General features: G+C 44.4%; 1 protein-coding gene across 2 annotated transcripts in view; it reads right to left on the bottom strand.

Annotated features, from left to right (window-relative positions):
• SARNP (SAP domain containing ribonucleoprotein) overlaps window positions 1-18,488 on the bottom strand; it is a 51,595-nt gene that overhangs the window by 17,537 nt on the left and 15,570 nt on the right. For both annotated transcript variants that reach the window (XM_083169203.1, XM_083169201.1), the window contains exons 2-8: window positions 17,097-17,196; window positions 9,753-9,799; window positions 7,485-7,552; window positions 1,964-2,015; window positions 630-703; window positions 439-467; window positions 266-291 (exon numbers count right to left, since the gene is read on the bottom strand). In XM_083169203.1, coding sequence (XP_083025329.1) covers window positions 266-291; window positions 439-467; window positions 630-703; window positions 1,964-2,015; window positions 7,485-7,552; window positions 9,753-9,799; window positions 17,097-17,196 — 396 coding nt within the window. The remainder of the gene's footprint in view (window positions 1-265; window positions 292-438; window positions 468-629; window positions 704-1,963; window positions 2,016-7,484; window positions 7,553-9,752; window positions 9,800-17,096; window positions 17,197-18,488) is intronic.

Raw genomic sequence — 18,488 nt, forward strand, 5'->3', positions numbered from 1 at the left:
AGAAAGCGTATTGCAGGCTTTGTGCATTGCTCAGCGTGCATCACAAATGGTCTGATGAACCAATGAACCAGTAGAACACATTAGCCAGAGCTACTAGCCACCTTTAAAAAACATTCCCAGTAATGCATCTGGAAGTGTGTGTATGTGAGGGACATTTCTGTTTTTTAAGTCGTATCTAAAACCCACAGTTCAAAGCAAACAACAGCCCCCCTACTATGAACTTTATTAGTGTATCTGTGCTAAAATAATGAAATGAGAAGCTTACCGTAGATTTCTCACTCGTGGCCTGACCTAAAAGTAAAATAAATGCTTCATATTAGAACTTTTACTTGCTTATCAATGGCAAGAGGAGTGACAGTTTCCTCTTGCAGGGAGAAGTGGCTTAGAGTTCTCAACATGGTAAGAGCCATTAGAAGCTGCTGCTACATAAGCACTCACCTTTCTGCTCAGTGGCTGCAATACCAAACCTTAAAATGGAAGAAAAAAAAAAAAAAAAAAAAAAAAAAGTAATGTTAACATTGCATACCTGGTTTATTCATTAAATCCTTGTTAAAAAAGAAAAGCCATAACCTTTACCTCTACAAACTAGTCTGAAATTGTTGTCCAAGCACAAACACTCCATTACTTACCGGATAGCACGAGCTGCCTTTTTACTATCTGCGCTGGCAGGAACATTGAATCTCTCTGCTCTTTTCTGAAGTCTCTGTTAAAAAAAAAAAAACAGTATAAATTACACCTTATTTTTTGGACAAATATATACAGCCTCATCAAGTGAAAGCATAAACCAAGATGTACAATGGTGTGCTCCGTTACATATGACATTGCCATTACTGAGACTTCTTCTGTGATCCATATTCGGTTAGAAGGGTAGACAAAATCTTTACATACAAGAGAGGCAACATGGATGTGGTGCGGCATTTCACAGCCACAATATATTTAGGGGCAGATGTATGAAGTGTCATTATGGGGGAGAAGTGGTATCAGCGCACGTTATGTGCACGGATACCGCTTCTCCCCATGTATGAAGGAGCCGGGATGCGGCTAGCGCATAGCGGCACTGCTATCTAAATGATAGCAGGCTGAATGTATGAACGGTAGCATCGCTGACTGTTCCGCCTGATGCCGTTTATTGTTTCGCCAGCAGCAGGATGGCGAAGCACTATCTACACAGCAGGGACAGCGGTCATCGATGCTGAGCGTTCATACATTCGGCCTGCTATCATTTAGATAGCAGTGCGGATATGGACAGGGGAGCTATACCGCATCCCGGCTCCTTCATACATGGGGAGAAGCGGTGTCAGTGCACATAATGTAAGCGGATACCCCTTCCCACCCATAAGGATCGGTCATATATCTGCCCCTATATGAGCATTGCAAGTGGGTATTGCAGGTCCTCCATCACACAGTATTGCACAAGCAGAATGTTTAAGACCGTCATCTGCTTATTTCCGCACTAGAGTGAGAAAATGCTGTGCTGTGCTGCAAAGAGATAGAGAGATATCATGTATCCATCGAAACAAAATGGACCATCATCCCTCGGGATGGCTCATTCTAATCTTATAGCAATAGCCAGTTTTGCTTGTTTGTAGTTATACAAACTGGGGAAACCACCATAAATGGAAGTCCTTAACCCTTTGAGTCCTTAACCCTTTGACTGCCAACATTGCTGTGAGATGTGCAAAATATCCACTAATTCCTCAACATCGATCATGGCAGTTTTTATATGAATCACTTTAGTTATTGCCGGCAAATTATCAGAAGTCGCTTAATTTACATTTTGTTAAACATTGCGCAAAGAAAGAAAAAAAAAAAAGAACAGATGCGGTGAGCGGCGCTGGCATTTTTAGTGGATAAAAATGGCACTCTAATGGTTAAATCACTGACTAAAATAATCAAGATGTGCTTTAGGTTTAACTTCTGTGCATTAGTAAAATACAGGATAAAAGAATCAGTAGTGTCTCACATCAGTCGGAAGGGGACCACTTGTAATTTTCACCAATTTCTTTTCGGTTTCCCTATAAAAATGAAACAAGTAAGGATAAACAGGCATCATAAGCAAAGATCGTTCATACAAATCAATGGTTAAAATAAAAAAAGAGGCGGTCCATTATAAAAGCATTTTAACCTTGCTTTATATCTGTATGACCAATATGGAATATACCAATATGGAATATACTTCCCTGACCCAGCCCGGTCCACTTTCACTGCTCGATTTAAAAACACGAAACATTTAACACGATAAGCCTCATGCTTAAGCTAGGTACACACTATGCAATAGTTCTTAATATGCGCGATAACTATAACTATCTAGGTTATACTCACTATATTCCTCGTTTGAACATGCAATCAAATCTGACTACATCAGCAACTGCATGTACAGCGGGAGGGCCAGATTAACAGCACTGAATGATAGTCATCGCTATATTGTTCACAATATAATTTAACTATATTGCATAGTGAGTCATGGATAAGATTTGTTTATGCATGTTAAAAAATATAATATATATATATCTATCTATCTATCTAGCCAGCTTGTAACTCCAGGCAGAGCACCAGAATTATTTTATATGGCTTGAACAGCATATACAACTGCAGTAACGAGGAGAAGAGTTCACGTAAGTCCACAAAGCCTTTAGACCTCAATGGCTCATTAATCTTGCAGCTATTTGGGGATTGGAAACCACCCCATTATCTACAAGCACCAACATTGACACTGTATATCACATAGGTCCCACTCCTCAATGCACAAGTTGCTCGCCTAGATAAGCACTGTGCTTTCCCAGAGGAAAGATATTTAATGAGTAATAGGTCTATTTATAGTGGGGGGATGAAAGTGTCACTTGTCCCTATGGCACGAGAACATTTTCTTTCTAGGAAGTTCCCAGGCTTTAAAGGAAAATGAAAGTAAAATGGTGTCATCCCTTAAAAAGCTCTCTCCCATAAAGTGAGGGTCGTAAGAGCCCCCATAAAGGCAGAGGTGCTTGCCCAGGGGGGACGCTGCAATGCTTTTGTTCCCAAATCCTGGAAGAGATTTTTCCCATGGGGCAGTAAAAGGTTTAACAACTTTCACAGGAAGCACAGTGAGGTCAGAGGACAGGACGTGCCATTCCACACCCCCCAGAGAAGTCAATATGTGCCACAGGTTTTAGGGCTCATCAAAAGGCATTTTAAAACACGCAGTTTTCTTTATTCCACTAGTTTAGTCAAGGTAACATTAGGGGTCACAAGACAATGCACCTATTCCAAATAACTCTACAAGACCACCAAGCCTGCTCATTACACAAGGAACGCTGTGGCCATGTAACACCTGCTGAAAAGCACAAAGCTGGCACCATACCGTATCAGCGCTGGGGCAATTCTACCTTTCCTGTGTGTGGGTCATTTATAGTGCTGTAGTGTATAACACACTGAGCACACGGTGTATTGGCCACAGATGCTGAATAGAGAGATGCACAGTATAAGCAGGGTTCCTTTTATTGCTGTATAAAACTGCACATTAGAAGATGTTTTTTCTTGCGGCCCACATGCACTAAACTAGTTTTTTTTTATGATATGCGCTATAGTTAAATATCAGAACATTTTTGTGCATGTCATCGATTATGTGCGCACCCCGTGCATAGTCCGTAACGTCCTCCGTGTGCCCTGCATGCATGCAGCATTGCCCCCGCCATAGGCAAGTGTGTATGCACTTGCCAATGCTGGCATCTCCGCCAAATCTTCTTGCAGACAACCTCGATGGGTACATATTGTCTAATGTGTATCCAGCTTTATGACTGATTTCACCCAATTGCCTGGTCTACATTTATAATAATAATTTAAAAAAAAAGGGTTCTACACAGTTGCTGCCTTGTGTTATTGGAGAACACAATTCCCAAAGAATGAGTGGACAGTGCCATCTGCTGGAGAACCTAGGAATGAGGAGAAAGTTCAATTCCTGCAGAACTAAAAAGGCAGAAGGAACTCTATAATTAGAAATTACATCACTGCAGAAGTTTGTGACACAATTCTACATTAGACTGCTCAAGAACACATGAAGGCAAGATCAGCGGGACTAGGGGGATCAATATCAACTGGAAGGGCTCTTTTTGTAAAGATAATGCAGCACTCTCTGGTTACACACAGATGGTTAGATCAGCACATCCCCACTGTGTGGATTGCCATCTTGTGTGGCAGTCATTCCCTTAAACAATTTCCTATTCACTTCTATTTTAATGGGATTCTATAGGAAAATGCAACAGGATTCTGGGACCCCTCCAGTGAAATATTTAACAGATTCCTCCATCATAATGCATAGTGATGTACGCCTTCACTTATCTGTGTACAACACAGATTATTAAACAGCATTTTACTACTAAATATAAAAAGAACAAAACCTGAATTTACATGACAGATAATCCTCTCTTTTAGTGACAACAGAATCCACATTTGAGAAGATTAAGATGAAAGTTTATGTGAAAAGATCCTTTGTAATCGGCATGGGAAACAGGCTCATGAAAAGGGAGGAATAGAGAGGAAAGAATGGTTAGGTAGATACCCTGCTGCAGGAGCTAAGCCCTTTTCAGAAGTGAAAACTTAGAAAGGGGGCAAACGTGTGTAGGCGTAAGCCACAAGTTTATCTGAGGACAAAAAAAAAAAATCCTGCACCTTACGGTCATCACTGCCACTGAAAGTAAATCCCATCTACTGGTGAGCTAGATTTACTCCTCATATAGCCCAGTCAATAAAGGAAATTAATTGGATTAGCTATAAAGAGAAAAAACCCTCGCTGACTGACCAGCTCTGAGCGAGCATTTTCTGAATACCATTCTTTATTATACAAAGACCACAACAGAAGAGATTCTAGTTCAAGGTTGGTATTTGAGGCATTGTACAAACACAGAGTCCCACAATTGGGTATACAAAATTAAAGGACTATCTATGAAAGACAGCGGTATCCTGTGACTCGGATGAGATACCACCCCTGACTGGTCAGCCATCACATCGGCCTTTAACTCATTCTGCAACATTTGGGGAGCTGGGTCCATTTTATATTTAAATGCCACTGGATTACTTTGGATCAAAATAGAAAAAAAAAAAAAAAAGTATGAGTGCCACTGAACTACAAAATGGGGAAACAAGGCTTCTATATAAAATATGGAACACATTGATATTACATTGAGAGAAAAACCATTAGCTACACTAAATTAATCACTACAAGGGAGCCAAAATTGCACACGACCAGTATTCAACTGACCCCCTGCACAGACCGTTTCCACGTCACTGGGTTTTTGCACCAACATGGAAATGGCGTGTGCAGCTGCTAAAGCAGCAAAGTTCCTGTCTAAAAGCAGCAGGCTCCCTGGATAGCCGCGAGCCTCACTGTTTTGGGGAATTTTCAGTCAGCTGACAGCGAGGGTTCCCCCGGGAACATTGAATAGCATGAGCGGCCAGCGCGGGGGTTAAACGGCGAGAGTCACTTATTTTCTGCGATCCCCGAAGTTTAACCCACTACACACAAGAGAAGAAAAAAAAAAAACTTAGAATGTCACCAGCTGCGTTCTGGCCCACTGAATTTTCATTGGCCGCACCCCATGTGGCTACACCAGTTTTTTTTGGCACGCTCACACAGTACCGCCAGAGTATTTATTTAGAATGGCACCACAATCGGGCGGGCATTGTTTATCTGGCACAGCTGGGGGGCATTGTATAACTGCCACTACTGGTGGCATGTGTATATATGGCACAGCATCTATTCAGAGAGGCTTGGAGCATGGCCAGCAGCTCTCAAGAGTGCTGACCATGCCCCCATAGTGGAAAAAATGGGGGATGTGGCCTCGCAGGAGTATAATGATAGCAGGTCATACCGCCTAATTTCAGCACGTGCATATGTCCCTTCTACTTTGACTCCAGTGTTGGGAGGTATGCATGCGGCACATTGGACATTGCAGTGTGTGGCATAATGTGTAAAGGGCATTTTTCTATTACGCAGATTTTTATTTAATTTTTTATTTTAGTAGCTCTTCAGGAGGTTTATTTTTTTTGTCTTGAGTATTAAGGCATTTTCTAAGCGACTTTGCTTAGTTTGACAAAGAAATGCCCCTACAATCGGTGTGTGTGGGGGCTATAGCGATAGCAATGCACATCACTGAGATTGATGGTCAGTGACCATCAATCTCGCTGATCGCCAGTGTTCTCCGGCAGAAAATACTGGCAGCTTGCTCAGCACACAGCGCTGACAGCTCACGCTGTGTGGGCAGTCAGACTGTGTCATGATTGACAGCGCCCCAGCAGAGGCTGACCTAGCACAGCTAGGAAGCCCTACAGTAAACACATCACTATGTGTGTAGGCCCATAAGACCGTAAGCACCGATTGCTCCGTGTGTACACCCTAAAGCGCATCACCATCTCCCACTCAGATAGTCAGACTGAGGGCTGAGGATTGTTAATAGAGGAAAGACGAGCTGCCAGGCGAAGTCATGCTGTGGGGGTTACGCAGCGGGTGACTTCTGTAGATGCCAAGATACCACCAATAATCTGGTAAAATTGATTATCTGGCAGAGTGCTGGATTATTGGTGGTGTACCTATACCAAAAGTTGCTATTTGTTTGCTACAATTTTACTTTTATTTTAATATGGGTTTAACCGCCACGTCCCGTAATTGACTAGTCTTGAATACTCACTTGCGATATTAAAAGATTCATAAGTAAATCTGTCCTTAGGCAGAAAAATGTAACATGCCAGACTTGACCCGTCAACATACTCTATGCACAAAACTATTATAAATTTATGAAAAATATTCAGGACTTGCCCCCCTGCAATAAGGGGTGGGTGTTTGGTAGACCAAAATTATTTTTGCAAAAAATAAAAAAAAATTCAGAACAGGAGAATTAGAAAAGAGTCCCATGAAGATCTGCATTGGTATAGGGCACACTGAGGTGACTTAAAATTATGTAACAGCTATAGACACCAATTGTCAACTACTGGAGAAGGCAAAAAGCAAAAACAAATTCATAATCTATAAACAAAATAGATTAAAATAAAATGTCTAATGAGATATTAACATACACAAATTACATATTACAGTTCACATGGACAGGGTAAACCATTCCGCCAAAGTAGATGCTGGTAACTTAATCATGTAAATATCTGATGCACTGGCGAGTGAGCTATCAAATAATGCAGCGCCGCAGTGTGCGCTATGGAGTGGACAGTCACCATGACAACCAATTATCAGAATTTGTCGTCGCCATACAAAGTACATCCTAAACGGCAATGAACAGAGCTGCACATGCATGAGATTATTTTATCTATGTCACATGTACATATAGTCAAACACCACAAATCACATTGCTCATTATTGGTCAGACAAGTGAAACCATTAAACAGGTTGAAAAAGAAAAACAGATCTTTTGACTTTACACCAGGAAATTCTCACAAAAGTTGGTATCTGGAAAGAGAAAGGTCTACAAGCTGCCCTATGGGAAAGTCAAACATTATGTCCTTACGTTTCTAATGTTTTAGAAGGAGGCTCATCTTCCGTGACTGGAGCGTCAGGAGGCTTTTGTTCTTCTTCCTGGAAAGACATAAGTAGTACCTTCACCTTATGCATCATAAACGCTGCAAGTAGAATCTAGCTTTGGCATTGGATTAAACCAAAAAGGAGGACAATAACAAAACAGGTGAAGAAGAAATATTATATATATATATATATAATTTTTTTTTTTTTTTTTTTCCCCACCTACACTCACTAAACATAGGCTACATGATAACAACCCTGTCTCCACCCATATAAAAATATTCAGCAACAAATGGAAATGCTCCAATAAACACCCAGCACTGAAAGCTACAAGTGCTGTGAGAACAGCAGGTTTGTCTGTATTAAGATCTGCACTAACTCTTAAAGTCCATACACAAGGGGCGATATTGCCCAGCATGTATGGACATCTATGGTGGGCGCCAAACAGTTCTGATAGATTTTCCCAGGAGTGGACGACTTTCTATAGCAGGACGCTATGGAAAGCCGTCCACTTAGTCGCTCATCTGCCGGTAATACCAGCAGATGAGTGTCAGGGACCCGCATCAGCGCTCATCACTGTGTTGTACCCACTGGGCAGCTCAGTTTCCTGCTCAGTTGCATAGTGTGTATGGACCTTTAGAAGGAGACTGTAGATACAGGTGCTTAAAAATGGCCTCTTGATATATAGTTGCACTAGTTAAAGCAAATCCAGATGAAGCTGCGACCTATGACCAAAGAATGGTCATCAAAAGAACATGTGCACTTGGCCTAATTCAGAGTTATACACTATGCCACAGTTATTATCAGACTGCACGTGACTCAAGATTAATTTGCGATTGCAGTGAGGATATAAAACACAGAATGATTGGCAGGAAGTGACCATTTCTGGGAGGTAATGGGTAGTGGTGGTAAAAACGTAGGCATGTCATAGCGGTTTTTTGGGGAGTTTAACATCAGCTGCGATCATGAATGCAGAGAAAGACCAGTCTGTGTAGCCAAAGACCTACTGAAGCAGAAAAGCTGATGTGTTCGGATAATTTGCAGGCATGTGTAAACTCATCAGGAAAACCCTCAAAGAGAGAACTAGTGGTGGGGTTATCTGTAGCAACCAATCCCCGCCATTAGCCATCATCTATTGTGTACATTATATAAAAAGAAAGCTAGAAACCAATTGTTTGCCATTGGCAATTTCTGCATCTGTCCATCCTATGCCCTTTCACACTGTAAGACAGGGTTAATGCCAGGTTGAGGTGTGGTGTGAAAGCACCAAACTGAATAACCCTGGTTCTAAGAAGGGATAAACCCAGACTGCCCTGTCCATAATGGCCAACCCAGGTTTAGGGGATATTCAATCCTGGATCACGGCTGTCAATCCCTCCCGACAGCCGTGATCCTGGCCCGTTTAAGTTTTGCCCGACAGCAAATCGGCAGGCGTGATTCAGTGCCCTGCCTGCTGATCGGCAAAAAGTGGGCGTGTCCACGTAAATGGCCGGGATCGCGACAATCCACGGCCTTTATCGACAGAATGGGCCTGATAGCTTCTGATGTCAGGCTCGTTCTGCCGTGATTCCTCTTAAATGCTGTCGGTAAAGATAGCATTTAATAGGGACCCGCCGCTATTTCCCCCATCAGGAATAGCGGTGGAACACTGAAAACCCCCCTTAGTGTGAAAGGTATAGAGATGTGATTGCAGTATTATTAGTGGTGGGTTCCAAATAAGTTTAGGTGGACAGATTTCATGGCATGCTGTGTGGTTTATGGTCAAGCATTACCATAAAGGGAAGATCTGTGAAATCACAATAACGGAAATCTTGGTATGCCTGGATTCAGAGCAGTGTATAAGAGAGTGGGGTTCTTGTGTAGTTTCACGGCGCCAGCATGGTGCTACTTCCGGGTTGTGCGCTCGCCAAACTATCTAAAATAAAGTAACTTAACTCCATGCCAACGTGGATAGTTTATACCCCCCACTATTCACGTTGGCATGGAGTGGATTTTAGATAGCGTGGCGAGCCACAGAGCCCGCAGCGTGGGCAAGTGAAGAAAGCCCCGCCATGAAACTATAAAAGTACCGAGAGTGGGTACACAGTACTTAGAAGTGTTAGGGATATGCTAAGTGATCCTCCCCTGACAATGCCAAAGCATAAAGGGGTTAGACTTCAAATTTTAATAAAATAAATAGGACATCTTTTAAATTAATTTATGGTATGTGTCACTTAGAAAGTGCTTACATTTCCTGATTTAAATGGAAGATAATTACCTCAGTTTCATCACCTAGTACATCTTCCTCATTTGCTTCTTCTTCAGCTGTAGAACACGGCACAATAGAAAGATAAAAAAAAAAATATACAGACATTATTGTATGCTTTCAGGTGTGCATTCACATTGGCCAACACATGATTTCACATTTTCCATAAAATGTACAAATTATTTTGGATTAGACAATTTATATATTAATATCTATATACTCTGCTTTTCTGTAACCCAGGCATGTCCAACCTTGGCCCTCCAGCTGTTGTGAAACAACAAGTCCCATTATGCCTTGCCACAGTTTTGCTCTTAGGGAATGCTTAAACTATGGCAAGGCATGCTGGGATGTGTAGTTTCGCAACAGCTGGAGGGAAAAGGTTGGACATGCCTGCTGTAACCAGTACCAATAGGGCTCAAGTCACAAGTTGCCATGCAATATGCAATACAGCAGAGATGTAGGGAAGCAAAGCAGTTGTCTGCATGCTACCAGGGGCACAAGTGAGAATGTGGGTATAGATGGTAGTGGAGTAAGTGCAGTAATTGAAGGGAGAACAGGAGGGAAGAGGGACCTGCACCAAGGATCTTCATGTGAACACAATATACAATGGTGATCACAAAATTATGAGTTCTGTTGCGAGATAGACATAGCCAGAGGTTTAAACTTTTAATTGAAAAGTTTGGCTTCCTGTCATGTCAATATTTAGACGATTTTGTATGTTATAGACAGATTCAAGTGTTATCATGGTTAGTATGACAGATGCACAGATATAGCCATTACACCAAATTATATTCTAGGTCTAAGATGATATCCTTAAAGGCCCCTGTACACTATGCGATTTGGGCCTAATTCAAACGGATCGAGATATTGGCCCAAATCACACGTGTATGACATCAGATGTCAGACTCGAGTCTAGAGGCCCCCATACATTAGGCCGACTTGTCCTTAGGACAAGTCGGACCCAATTCTCCTGTGAGCCGCCCGGCAGCTCCCCGGGAGGCTCACATACAATATGTCACTTGATGTGCCAAATTTACATGTGATAAATCGCTTGCGATTTACCACATGTAACGGGGAGCTGCGGGCGGTGAGGAGCAGGGGGCAGGGGGGGCGCCGGTAATGCTGGGGCGCAGGGAGCCGTGTAAGAAGCCCCTGCCGTCAGCGGGAGCAGGGGGGGGGGCGGCGCAGAGTACCAGAGAGCCGGGCAGGGAAGACGCTGCTTGGCAGCGGCGGGACTCGGGAGCAGCAGAAAACTTAAAAAAAAAAAAAAAAAAAAGCCCATACAAACGCATAGGAAGCCATTGATTGGCTGAGACCTCTCTCAGCCAATTAGCGATTGGCTGAGAGAGGTCTCAGCCAATCAATGGCTTCCTATGCGTTTGTATGGGCTTTTTTTTTTTTTTTAAAGTGTTGTGCTCCCGGCGCCACTCGCGCTGCCTGGCAGCGTCTTCTCCTGCCCGGCTCTGTGGTACTCTGCGGCGCGCCCCCCCCCCCCCCCCTGCTCCCGCTGACAGGATGGGACGCACAGTGGCGGCTATTAGATTTTCAAAATACCTGTCAAATGACCGGTCGTTCTGTGATTGGCTGAGAGAGCTCTCAGCCAATCACAGAACGGCCGGTCATTTGACAGGGATTTTAAAAATCTTAATAGCCGCCACTGTGCGTCCCGTCCCGCAGCGGCAGCGCTGCTATTTGTGATCACAGCTGCCCAGCCAGGTCAGTGTGTCACTGTCTGCCCGCCGTGCTCCCCCGCCCCCCGGTGTCTGCATGCATATGCCTGACAGGTGGGCAGGCATATGCATAGCATACAGGGAGGTCGGATGATCTTATGTGCTGACCGTCCGACCTCCCTGATCCGGTCCGATGCGCACGGGACCGCGCATCGGATCATACATCTCACACCTGCGATTTTGGGGCGATTTCATCCGGTTATCGGCCCTAAGTGCCGAAATCGGATGAAATCGTCCCAAAATCGTATAGTGTATGGGGGCCTTAGGTCTGACCTGCAGAACATAAGATGAATCGGAATCTGACCCATCAGCAGCAAACTGCGTCCATAGATGTGTATTTTTTTTTAACAAAAGATTTCAGTCACTAATTATCAGATTAAATTAGATTTAAGGCCCATACACCCTAGAACAGGCATGTCCAAACTGTGGCCCTCTAGCTATTGTGAAACTACACATCCCAGCATGCCTTGCCATAGTTTTAGCATCCCCTAATAGCAAAACTGTGGCAAGGCATGATGAGACTTGTAGTTTCACAACAGCTGGAGAGCCATAGTTTGGACATGCCTGCACTAGAAGATTTCCATTTCAAAAGACTTTGCCAAAAGTTCTGATAGATATTTTTCCCAAAAGTAGTGCGTACACACTGAGCTATTTTCCCAAAGAGCAAGAGATTTTCAGGAGGTGAAAGACTTTGCTGAAAATCTTTCATATAAAAGGCTATTTACATAATGGGCTGAGATGGAATTCCAAGGGTGGGAGCAGCGGCCATTTTATTCAGTGCATTTCTGTTCTTGGTGCCCGATTGAAATCTGATCGCTGGGCTGCATATATTCAAAGCCCAGAGATCAGGTACATGCCACCCCACCTGGGGAAATCCCACCCATGTGCACGGCTACGATTGTATTCGCAACCGTGCACGTAGGGAGAATTCTGTTCACCTGCGCCAACAGTGTATACTCTACTGCCATAATAAAATTAGGGTTACCACCTTTGTTTTGAGAGATTCGCTTACAGTGGCACACCCACAGCCCGCCTCTTAACCCGCCTTATGTTTTTTTTTTTTAATATTTGCTAATATTCTATTCTTGATTTTGCCCACCATAATGCCACACATTGTAATGCCCATTAAATGTTATGCCACACACTGCAATGGCCATTACACATTATGCTATACACCGTGATGCCCACTACGTCACATACCATAATTCCTATTACACATATTGCCACACATTGATGCCCATTAAATATTATGCAACACACCATAATTATTGTTCCTGCTAGGCTAATTTCACAGGGCGAGGCGCCCTGCCCCTTTAAAGGCCGCCGAATTCTGCCCTGCCCGTTTTTTGCCACCCTGCACAGTAAATAGATAACTTAATAAATTAAGTTCTGTGGGAGACCTGGGAGGCAGGTGGTACCTAGGCACCGGGCAGGAGGTCCCTGCGGCATATGGGCAGTCAGCAGGGACCTCCTGCCTGCCCGGTGCCTCAGCCCTGCAGTCTCCCTAGATCAGGGGTGGCCAAACCGGTCCTCGAGATCTACCAACGGTCCATGTTTTCCAGATCACCTAGGTGGTGCACAGCTGTAGTCAATACTAACGGTCACATTTTCAAACCTGCTGCATTCATTCCTACTATAGATCCACAGGTTGCCTGGAAAACATGCACCGTTGGTAGATCTTGAGGACAGGTTTGGCCACCCCTGCCCTAGATGGTCGGGAGTGAATGGAGTGGCGCGCGCACACACGGGAAGTGTCCTCCTGCGTCTGGTCCCCCACCGGACCTGGAACAGAGGTCTCACGCCCGCCATGGTGAGCTCCTGGCATGTCAGAGGAGGAACTGAAAATGCTGGTGAGCAGGTGTCATGGGGGGGGGGGGGGGGGGGGGGGGTCGTCCACTGAATCTGAGGGGGATCCTGTCTGTAGTGTGTGTGTGTGTGTGTGTGTGTGTGTGTGTGTGTGTGTGTGTGGTCCTTGTTTGCAGTGTGGAGACAACTGGCTATTTGGGGGTTCCTGCCTGCAGTGTGGGAACCACTGGCTCTAAAGGGTACTACTGTGTTGTATAGAGTGCGCCACTATCCCACAGCTCCACCACCAGATATGAGTGACTATAATACACACATACAATTATCACAATCAAAAGATTTAATGGAAATGCATAAAAAAAAAATACTAAAAAAAAAAAAAAAACTTTCCTTTGTTGAAGTAATTGAGTCAGTTCAAACGACAAGGAGAAAAACACCCAATGCGTTTCATTATAACAACTTCCTCAGGGGTAAAGTTCCATAAGGTGGTATAAAGTGGATACATTTGTATTCAATTCCACTGTAGGTGTATCACCTTCTGATTAATATAAAACCGATGGGCCTCATAGGACTTCTTACTCAGTGAACTATGGCATCACTTTCATGAAAAAGTTAATTAAAAAATTGGCTGGACTGGAAGGATAGCAATGGGCAGTACGTATGGTATAATGGTTAGCATTACTGCCTCACAGTGCTGAGGTCATAAGTTCAATTCCCACCATGGCGCTAACTGTGCGGAGTTTGTATATTCTCCCTGTACTTGCGTGAGTTTACTCATGTTTCCTCCCACAATCCAAAAATATACTGGTAGGTTAATTGGCTCCCAACAAAATTAACCCTAGAATGTTTGTGTGTGCGTGTACATGTGGTAGGGAACATAGATTGTAAGCTCCACTAGGGCAGGTACTGATGTGAATGGGCAACTATACTCTGTAAAGCGCTGCGGAATATGTATGCGCTATATAAGAAACGGTTAATAAATAATTAGTTGGCCTTCCACAGGTAAGACTCTTAAGATTTCACAGGTGAATCTCTCTCTCCTGAGACAGTGGTGCCATCCAGAATACCAACTTGTGCTACCCAGCAGCAGTTCAGAAATGTGTGTTGTGAGTGGCCTGCAAACACTGGAGGAAATCCTATTCTGTGCCAGAAAAAAAAAAAACACCACAGGATTTTTCACGTGTACCATTGAGTCAGCTCGTCACGCCACCCATCACCTCATGCAATCACCTAAACATCTCTCACCCCTTAAACTGACCCCCTCATCTCACCCTCTGTCACTCCACCCCCTGTACCCTGTCTCCAGGTGTCATTTTTGAAGTCTGGGGAGTCTACGATATAAAAATAAATAAATATAAAACAGTAAATGTGTTTGTCCGGCACCCAGGCAGAGCCAAATTTCCCATTAGGCACGTGCCTAGGGGCGGCACATGTTTGGGGGCGGCACTTGGATGCTTGTGATGCCAAAAATGTACCAATAACTGCAAAATATCCACTGTACTGTACTATATTCCATCTTAAATAGAGTGTAAATGGATAGGACATGCAGATACTGCCCCTATAAACTGTCCTACTTAGTAAACATTATTGTTGTGCCTAGGGGCGCCCTCATCCCTAAATCCGCCCTTGCACCCAGGATGATATTCCGTATGTTGCCAAGGTGTACAGTGTGGGGCTTAATGTGTAATCGGCATTACAGCGCGTGGTATAATATGTAATGTGCATTACGGTGTGTGGCATAATGTGTTATGGGAATTACGATGTTTGGTATAATGTGCAATTGCCATTTACGGCATGTAGCATAATGTGACATAGGCATTAAAGTGTGTAGTGTAATATGTAATGAGTATTATGGTGGGGAGCGGCGGGGGCTGCCTATTGTCTGTCCCCGGCCCCACCTGCAGGTCTTCCTAGCTGCACTGACAGTGGTGCGCTTCTCAGACCTGGCAGTAACTGATAGCATAGTCTATAAAGTCTGTTCATGGGTAAGTGCTTCAGTTACCACAGCCACTTTAGTTTAGGTAGTCAGTTTTGTGCTGCAAAAATGAGAGCATTAGTGCCACTTACCTACATGTAATTGCTAGGGGTTTCTTGCTCAATGCCAGCAACTTCATGCGCGCTGCCAAGGGGGAGTTATGTGTATACGTTACAGTCATTCAAAAAAAATGCCCAGTGGCGGCGGCAGCGTATACTGTACATTGTTTGTTTGCGCAGTTAAAAAAAAAAAAAAAAAGGGTATACATTGGTGGGCAGTGGTGCCAGTAATATATACCGTATATATTACTGGCTTATAAATATGCATTGGTGGGCAGTGGTGCCCATGATATATACACATTGCTGGCATGTGCCAGCAATGTTTATATTACTGGGTTATAAATAACATATGTGCCAGCAATGTATATATTACTGGGTTATAAATAACATTGGTGCCCAGTGGTGCCAGTAATATATAGATTGCTGGCACATGCCTGTCATATTACTGACATAAAAAACACATTGGTGGCCAGTGGCGTATATATTCTCCACACTGTGGAGCAGAGCAATTAGCCAGGGGCGGGGCGCTCCGCCGGGCTGTGTGGCCTGGTCGGGGAGACACAGCACAGCAGCTGAGTGGCACCGTGGGCACAACGGCAGGGGTGAGGGTGGAAGCACCTTTGGCGACGGGGGTAGGGGTGGTGGGAGCAGCCGGTCAGCTGGGCTGAAAGTCATCTTCCAGCCCGGCTGCCATACAAACCTGGCGATGATGGCTCAAATATGAGCCACCGCCAGACGTGCTGGTAAAACCAGCAGATGGCCCATTTTGCTAGCGATGATGCGGGAGCGCGCATCACCACTAGTTGGGCATCGGTAGCCCATACACACTTGCCGATTTTTCAGCAAAAAATTGCTCAAAACAGCCGTTTTGAGCAACTTTCAGCTTAAAGTCTGCAAGTGTGTGGGCCTTTAATGTTTACAGTATAATGAGATGAAAATGGCTTATAGCCTCAGACTTTTGTGATGGAGCTTCTGTATACAATCAAAAGGCCTTTTCCCTCGAACAATAACCCATACAGTAGATTTACAGAAATGCCCCTTAAGGTTCATTTCAAATTAATTTTATATTACAGGCAACATATGTAAACCATGCAGATGCCTTTATTAAAAGGGTATAGTTTTTATTTACATTCATTATATAGACCAGGGGTAGCCAACTCCAGTGCTCGAGAGCTACCAACAGTTATGGTGTGTACACACGGGTCTATATGATTGCTGGGGATATATTGCTAGCAATATATCCCCAGCAATCATATTGCTAGAGTCTCCTTTTCATCAGCGATGCTACGGGGCGGAGGCGAAGCGCAGCAGCAGGTGACGGGAGGAGGGAGGGAGCAGCGTCGCAGGGCATAGGAGAACAGCGCTGATTTCTCCGGCGCTGACCTCCTGCCCGGCGATCGCTGGGGGAAGCCGCTGGTCGCAGGAGCATGCTCCTGCGACCATGAAGGGCTGGCCGCGGGAGCACGCTCCCAGCCATCTATCGCCGGCTGCACATGAAATCACTGGCAATATGGTCGCTGAGCGACCATTTTGCCAGCGATTTCATACATAATTGCACCCGTGTGTACGCACCTTTACTGTTTTCCAGGTTTCCTCATAGAAATCACAAATTAAGTAATTAGCTCCACCTGTGGATTTTTTTAAATGTGTCATTGAGTAATGAGTGCACAGGCTAGGTGCTCTGGAAAACGTGATCTGTTTGTAGTTCTTGAGGACTGGAGTTGACTACCACTGATAGACAATTTAAGAAAAGCTATTAAATCTCAGATAAAAAATAACTTTTCCCAACCATGTTCCTCTAAGTATGCTTGAAGTCTGGTGACCAAATCGCTCTTGTTCCCCTTCACCTCCAAACCACGGGCCAGGCATTCTTGCTTGAGCTCTGCCAACTGTAGGATCAAGAAAAGACCATTTGAAGCCTAGCATAAGGCATCTTACAAAATATATATATATTTTTTCAGTTTCTTATATAGCGCAGCAGATTCCGTTACGCTTTACAATAGTAAGTTTATATTGAAATAACAACACACCTCAACATTAAAGCATAAAATTGAATACATAAAAATATGTACAGATATTACTTTGATTATAGATTGAAATATTTAGACATATTCAAATACTGTGAGTGACTAATAAATCAATATTAAATGACTACTGTTACCTCCTGCTTCATACCAAGTGGTGCCACTGTACACTTATCTGCTGCACTCTTGCTATATAATTAAATCAGGGCTCGACAAAACTCAGGCGCCAGGTCGCCCCGGCGACCAGATTTGCCAGGAAGCAGATCGCACCGGTGGCTCAGTGATCGAGTCAGTGGTGGCTTACATTAATGCTGGGCAGAGCGGTGGACCCGGCTTCGGCTGAATCAGATGTGGTCCACCGCGCAGCTATTTTGAAACTCGAGGCTGCCAATGCTCACAAACCAATCAGAGCAGTTCAGCAACCAATCAGGAGCAGGTGCAGTGATAGCTCATGATTGGCTGTTAGTGAGATTCCTTGGGTTTTGAAATAGCACGCCGCGGCCCGTGTCCCCCTGTCATCTCTGGAAACTCATTTAGTGCTGCAGCAGCTACTAGTTACCGTGCACTGCGTGCAGTCAGGAGCACGGTACATTGGAGCCGCACGAACGCTGCTGAGCTGTACGTGACCTCCAGACTGGTCGCGGGGTGGGACTTGCCTGTGTCTGGATTTCAATGCTGCCGAGTGGATGCTGCTGAACTGTGGGTGAGGGGTGGGCACTGCTCAGCTAAGTAATAAATGCGTCTCCTGCCACTACACGGCCGCTGAGACTTCCAGGCCAGCCAAACCTTGCTGCTGCTGGGTGAATGATGAGAAAGAGGGGGGGGGGGGGGGGGGGAAGTGTTAGGATGCTGCTGCTGGGTGAGGGTGCACAGTTAGAACACCTTGAACAGACCTTGAAAAAGCGGTCCCTAGAGTGACAGCGGAACGCGTTGGTGTTTCCTAGGGACCTGTCTGAGACTCAACACCCATCTTCCTGCTTATTTATCTGGACTTGCACTTTATTTTCCCACTATTTGGGACAACCCATTCTCCAAGCGCAAACGCACTTGTGAGAGGATCCCCACAACATTGGTAGTCCTCCACGGACTGGGACACCTCCAGAGAACCTATGGTGATTATAAAATTTGAGTACCTTTTGCACCTTAAGCTGGCCATA

Source organism: Crinia signifera, chromosome 2 (genome assembly GCF_055691185.1).
Source record: "Crinia signifera chromosome 2, ASM5569118v1, whole genome shotgun sequence".
NCBI lineage: Eukaryota > Metazoa > Chordata > Amphibia > Anura > Myobatrachidae > Crinia > Crinia signifera.